We start from the raw sequence: 6,635 nt of genomic DNA on the forward strand, positions 1-6,635 counted from the left end.
GTGGAGTTGGTGATACGTCCTCTGTTATCATCCGTTACACTGTGACATGAGAGCTGGGGTTTGAGGCTGAACAACATCCCTCCCCCCCTTAGCAGTTTTCTACAAAACCTATGTTCAAGTAGCATAAAGTCACTTGATCTGGTTAAGTCATTGTGTATTTTAGAGTGATAAGATACTGAAGTTAATAATAAAAAAAAAACTAATATATATATATATATACATATCGTATAACTTACGTATAATAGTATGCTATACGTAAGTTATTACGTCTTATGAGTTTTGTCCATCTATTGCTTTTTTTTAAAATTTAAAAAAAGCTTATTGTGTCATCTCAATGAGAAACTGAGACATTGCTTCTGCAAGGCAGGCTGGCTGCAGCAACATGAAATGGAAATGGACGTTGTTGAAAGGACAACTTGGTCCAACGTCTCCTGCAGTATCTAGAACCTAAGTTGAGTTTCTGACACTGTGTGGGACTGTAGCATACACTTGTCTATCAGTTCGTGTGTTTTCTAATAAATCTTTGTCCTGTGCTAATTGTTTCCAGGTATTTGTGGAATAGATGAATTTGATAAGATGGGAAGCCAGCATCAGGCTTTGCTGGAAGCCATGGAACAGCAAAGTATCAGCCTTGCCAAGGCTGGTATTGTTTGCAGTTTGCCAGCCAGAACATCTATTGTTGCTGCAGCAAACCCAGTTGGAGGACATTATAACAAAGCCAAAACAGTGTCTGAGAATTTAAAGTAAGCACTTCCTGAAATGCTGCTCGTGTGGTTTGCATTCTGGAGAAGGAGCTTCTGCCAGTCTCGTATAAGATTGATTTCTAGTTTTCTAGAGCTTGAGCACAAGCTATAGTAATTTTTCATGCTTCTTTGGAGATAAATTGCTGTTCTGTTTTATTTTGAATGAAATGGACAAGATTCTCAAGACAAGAGTCTTTGATATAGAACGGAGTTGCTGTAGTCTTGCTACTTTTATACAAGCATTGTATTCTTGTTTTTACTGTAGAATGGGGAGTGCTTTACTGTCAAGATTTGACTTAGTTTTTATTTTGCTGGACACCCCAAATGAAGATCATGACCATTTGCTGTCGGAGCACGTGATGGCAATCCGAGCTGGGAAGCAGGCAGCGTGCAGCAGCGCGGCTGTGAGCCGAGCCAGCGTGCAGGATCGCTCTGTTCTTGAAGTTGTTTCAGATCGGCCTCTGCTTGAAAGACTAAAGGTAGCACTCCTCCTGTGCCTCTTGCTGTGTCTGTTCCTGTGGTGTTCTTTGCCGTGGGCCTGGCAGCCCTGACTTGCTAGATGTCTTCAGTCTCCCATTCTTCTCATGAGAATTGGCTCTGAATTAAGTAAAAAGTATTGAAATCTCTGGTTTCTACAACTTATCTAACTTAGCTGACATCATCTATCTATGCTGGATTTGCTAGAATTGTGTCAACTCACACAGAAGAGATTTTATCAGCTGGGTTGCTTTATTATTATTTTTTATTGTGGGCAATGGGAAGGTATTTTGCATGAAAATGCTCTAAACCAAACTTGCTGATTTCAATAAGGAGCTACAGAACTAGACTGGTGTAGTAATTTTTTTTAACATGATGTGCTTTGAAATACTGAATGCAGGTAAAGCAGTGTGAAAGCAAACACTTGGATGTTTGCAAACCAAGGAAAATTGAGGATTATAGGAGGAAAACTATTTTTTTTATTAAACTTCTGTGGTCAGAAGTGCTGATGCTGCAAATGCACAGTTTTTGGAAAAACAAACTGCTGCCTCTGCACTCTTCAAAATGAGATGTCAGGAGTGACAGCTTAACCTTTGTAGTGATGTATCTTGTAACAAGTAGGAAATTGGATTTTCTCTTTTTGAGAAAGAATTCTTGATAAGGTTAATTCGTATTTGACACTAAGGAGTGCAGATTACAAGCTTCTGCTTTTTGTGAACTGGCCAGGTGTGTTGAATAACATGTCTAAATGTGGTGCATTGACTGTAAAAGAATAAAAGCCCTTTCAGTACATGTTCAGAACTTCAGAAAGACGTCACCACATAAAGCATAGGAGATGAAAAGTTTGTTTAAAAACTGGGTTGTGTTCTAGAAGGTTGCGATGAAAGATCAGAAATCTCAGGCCCTTGTTTGTAATTGGGTTAGATCTCACCAGGAGAAAACTTCGATGCCATTCCACATCAGCTGCTGAGGAAGTACGTGGGTTATGCTCGGCAGTATGTTCACCCACATTTATCTCCAGAAGCTGCTCAGGTCCTTCAGGAGTTCTACCTGGAGCTTCGGAAACAGAACCAGGGAGCAAGCAGCACACCAATCACCACCAGGCAGCTGGAGTCACTGATTCGACTTACGGAGGTAAATTTGAGCTTTAATACTTGAAGGATTGAAAACAAAGACATTGTTCCTGTATGATACCAATAGTGCTGAGTTATCCTTTGTGTGTGGGTTTTTGTGTTTTTTTTTTTTAAGATGGTAAGAGTCTTAGAAATGCCTCAACAGCTACTGTTGCTAAAAGCCTCTTATGAAATAAAACATCCTTAAGGAGCTAGAAGTAAAACCTATCTGGCAAGGACAAACTGCTGCCCATCTTGAATTGTTACTGTCTTATCTAACACTGTATCTTAATAATATTATTTGGGATGTATAATTTCCTGACAATAAGCTGTTAAAAACTGCAATCTACATCTTGATATCGTGCGTGTGAAAGAGATGATGTTGAAATGCTATCAAAATAGAAGACTTGTCATCTATACTCTCTAGGCTCAGATTCTGTCTTCGTGCTCCAAAAAATTGTGCTTATTGTAGCATTATGTAGGGCAGGGCTGTAGCTTTTTCCCTCACCAGGTGTAATATCTTAAATATACCTTTCTGATATACTTTGTTTTAAGGCACGATCAAGGCTGGAATTAAGGGAGAAGTGTACCAAGGAAGATGCTGAGGATGTGATAGAAATAATGAAATACAGGTAATATACAGTGCTTTTAAAATAAAGCACTGTGTTGCTATTCATTCACTTTCTAAAATAGACATGCAAACACAGGGAAGAAATGACTTTAGCAAACTTAGGCCCCCAAAACCAACATTGAGAGTTTTTAATTCTTGTTTAAAAACTGACAGCAGCCCTCAGTTGAATACTACCACTTAGACCTTTGAGTTGTATCATTGCAGCAGTTATTAATATCAGTGCACAGTAATTTAGATGCTGCCAAAGATTTTCCTCTAGTGTGACCACTCTCTATTGTAACTGTTGAACAAATTAAGTTCAAAAGTGATTTGGACAGATGCTTTTTCTATTTTCCCTTGATAGGAAACTATCCCCTAGGAAAAAGTCACTATCTGTCTTCTGAAAACTTTGCACCTCAAGTGGTGGTGTTTCAGGAAGGAAGTTCACACATTTTTACTTTTACATCCCATTTCTTTTGATATATTTATCTTAGCATGCTGGGAACCTACTCAGATGAGTTTGGAAAACTGGACTTTGAACGTTCACAGCATGGGTCTGGGATGAGCAATCGGTCACAAGCAAAAAGATTTGTTTCTGCCCTTAACAGTATTGCAGAAAGAACTTACAACAATCTCTTTGATTTGCAACAACTTCGACAGGTTGCAAAGGAGCTACAAATACGAGTAAGTTTGGAAATCAAACATTTCTTTAACATCTAGAAAAGCGGTCAGAATTACTTATTGTATTTATTTAGAGTGTTGAGGTGTCTGCTCTGTCTGTGCAATGAGCTTTCTGCTTGGCCTTCAGCGGCCTGCACACACCTTTTGGGTTTTCATTCCTGCTTTGGGCATCTTCGTGCTATAACACAGTGGGAACGTCATGTGGGACACGTGGCCACAAATGTGTTTTATCCTGTAACACTTTACATTCTGTACTTGAGAGGTGGGCAGGGTTGCCAAACGAAAATGTTAGCAGTTAATTTACCTTTTTGATTAATAGAGAAAAGCTTTAAATTCCGATGTAAAACTTGAAACTGGATTTCAGGCATAATAAGAGAGAAAGTGGAAACAATTAATTTCTTTGTATGGAGCTTAATGTGGGCAGTATTGCTGTTCTTCCTGCTACCTGGTTAACACACCCTGTCCTGCTGGGACAAGATGACTTCTGTCTCCAGACTTGTCCAAATGCTGACTATAAGCAAGACTAGATTTGATGTGAATCCCATGTGGCAGAGTATGTTGTTGCCCTCTCTCTTCCCGCAAGGCCATTCATTTATTCAGCAACTAGTTACTTGTAGCTAAGTGAATTCTAATTTTGCTTTAATGTATTTAATACAGAATATTGAATGGCCAAAAGATACATTATAAATAGTTGGAAGTCAGTGAGAGCTGTGGAAAAGAGACTTTTCTTCAGTATTTGTGTTTCAGAACTTGGTTTTATACGTATGCTACTCTGCATACTTTGTGTGCATTTGTGAATGGTGTACAAGCAAAGCACCAAAGGGTGTAACTGATGGTGTGTTACCTGCTTGTAGGTCATTGCTTTGTGAAGGAAACTAACTCAGTTCTAGCTCAATTCAATTCACTAAGTAATGCATGAATACTATAATTCTTTTAAATCATTTGTGTTGCTTTTTATCAGATGGAATTTATTTTTTCCAGTTTGGCATTTATGTTTTTTCTCTCCTCCTTTCCCCCTCACTCCCCCTCTCCCCTCTTCTTCCAACTGCAGGTATTTGATTTTGAGAGCTTTATTGAATCCCTGAATGATCAGGGTTATCTCTTGAAAAAAGGCTCGAGACTTTATCAGCTTCAGACTATGTGAGAAGAGCTGCTGCAATAAACTTTGAGACATAATTACTGTATCTGGAATGGACTGATGAACATGCAGCAATAGAGTGCCCTGACTTGCAGCCTGCCCTAGGAGCACCTCTGCCCCTGTTGTTTACTGGAAGTTCCTGTTCAAACATTGGTAATGCCAGCAGGCTTGCTAGAAGCTAATGTAAGACGCGCTGCTCTGTGGTACTGCTGCTTGATTCATCCTGCAAGGCTGCTAGCCCAAATGATCATAACAACAAATTTCAGTTCTAAATTTAAAGTGATTGTTGGACTCACAAATTTTAAAACCAAAATCTTTTGTGAAAAGACGGTGCGAGTTGTGTTTTTAGCACTGCAGTTCATTTGAGGTATTTAATGTATAGATATGTTTCTAAAAATTTGGGAACGTTCGTGTTGAGAAACTCACCTCTGCAGTTTTATAGCTGGAAGGATTTAGTTTTTTGATTTGCAACTCTTTATTTATTGTCTTCCTAATAGATTTTATTTGACGTGCAAGTCTATTTTATGAAAGTCTCCTCATTACAATGCTTAATGTGTAAAATGGGAATTGTCTTTTTATTTCTCATTAAATATGATATATGGGAATAATATTAATAGTGAACACTTGTATGGGTGTTAACAGCTGTTACAGAACACGTTCATGTTACATACTGCGTATGTCTTCTTTTAACTGTTCTGCCACAGAAGGCTGTCTGATTTTATGAAATGGAGCATGCCCTAATGCAGTAACATAGCAGATGAGAAGCTTTGCATAAGGATTTTAAAAATGATAGAATTATTTTTCTCCCTTTTTAATTCTGAATGATAAGCTGTATAAACTATAAGAATATTAGTTTCAGTCTTTCATCTTTTCCATTAAGTGATTTCTTTTTTTTTTTCTTCCTTCCCCTCTCTCCATCTCACCCTTGCACAATCTGACCTAGGGCAGCGTTGTGTAAGAGATAAATAAAAAACACAGCTCTGGAATTTCACAAGTGGGGTTGTGCCTCACCTTCCCCTGCTTTGTGGAGTTCCTTCACTGCAGAGGTACTTCCTGGTGGGTGCCCCCCTGTGCCGGTACCTGGGGCCCTTCCTCCTCCCCAGTTGCAGGACTTTACCCTTTCCCTTGTTGAATGCGATGAGGTTTCTGGCAGCTCCTGGCCCCAGCCTGCTGGAGTCCCTCAGCGTGTCTCCACCCCTCCCCATTTTGTGTTCTCTGCACACTCACAACGTGCTCTCTGCCTGCAGGTGGTAATGTTCTTTCACTCCCATCTTCGTGCAAACAATTAGAGGCTACCCCCTCTATGTGGTGTACCGAGAGAAGTAATACATTCTTGAGGTCACACAGCATTCACCTATTCCTTTTTAACCACACCTTTCAAAGTGGGGGAGAGGTAGAGTTACCAAACACACACGTGAATGGTGTTTCTTGTTGGTTGGGTTTCTTTCTCTCATTTCTTTTGCCAGTTACTGACCACTGTCTGTAGTCAGTGGATGGAACAGAGGGGATCAAACCTTGACCGGAGTCTGCAGCACTGCCAGGAACTGGAGTGCAAACTTGTATCTGCTTAACAGCACTGAATGTCAGGGACGGGGCTAAGAACGAGCCAGTTACTGCAACTGGAGAGGTCAACTCTCACCCTTCCTCGAGCCAAGGCAAACACGACTGAGAGGAGCGAGACGCCAAGTACTGAGCACGAGTCTCTGCTCTCTGAGAAGCCTTACGGCAAAGCAAACCATCCACTTCTTCCTTCAAGGACTCGTGAAGGAACATATGAGCTAAGAATTCTGCCCGAGGTGGCCGTTTCCCCCTCTCCCAATCGCACAGCTCCCGTTCCTCGGGGAGGAGCGAGGAGCGGCCGCGGCTGCAGGTAG

At 40.4% G+C, this 6,635-nt stretch overlaps 1 protein-coding gene across 3 annotated transcripts in view; it reads left to right on the forward strand.

The window, feature by feature from the left end:
* Window positions 1-5,613, forward strand: part of MCM8 (minichromosome maintenance 8 homologous recombination repair factor) — a 15,962-nt gene extending 10,349 nt beyond the window's left edge. For 2 of the 3 annotated variants that reach the window (XM_010706653.2, XM_010706652.3), the window contains exons 13-18: window positions 548-743; window positions 1,009-1,222; window positions 2,145-2,354; window positions 2,888-2,964; window positions 3,437-3,626; window positions 4,675-5,613. In XM_010706653.2, the coding sequence (XP_010704955.1) occupies window positions 548-743; window positions 1,009-1,222; window positions 2,145-2,354; window positions 2,888-2,964; window positions 3,437-3,626; window positions 4,675-4,767 (980 nt within the window). In that variant the 3' untranslated portion in view covers window positions 4,768-5,613. Of the gene's footprint in view, window positions 1-547; window positions 744-1,008; window positions 1,223-2,144; window positions 2,355-2,887; window positions 2,965-3,436; window positions 3,627-4,674 lie in introns of those variants that run through there. The other variant, XR_004158787.1, reaches the window with a different exon arrangement.
* The last annotated feature ends 1,022 nt before the right edge of the window (window positions 5,614-6,635 follow it).

The sequence above is a fragment of the Meleagris gallopavo genome, chromosome 2 (assembly GCF_000146605.3).
Source record: "Meleagris gallopavo isolate NT-WF06-2002-E0010 breed Aviagen turkey brand Nicholas breeding stock chromosome 2, Turkey_5.1, whole genome shotgun sequence".
NCBI lineage: Eukaryota > Metazoa > Chordata > Aves > Galliformes > Phasianidae > Meleagris > Meleagris gallopavo.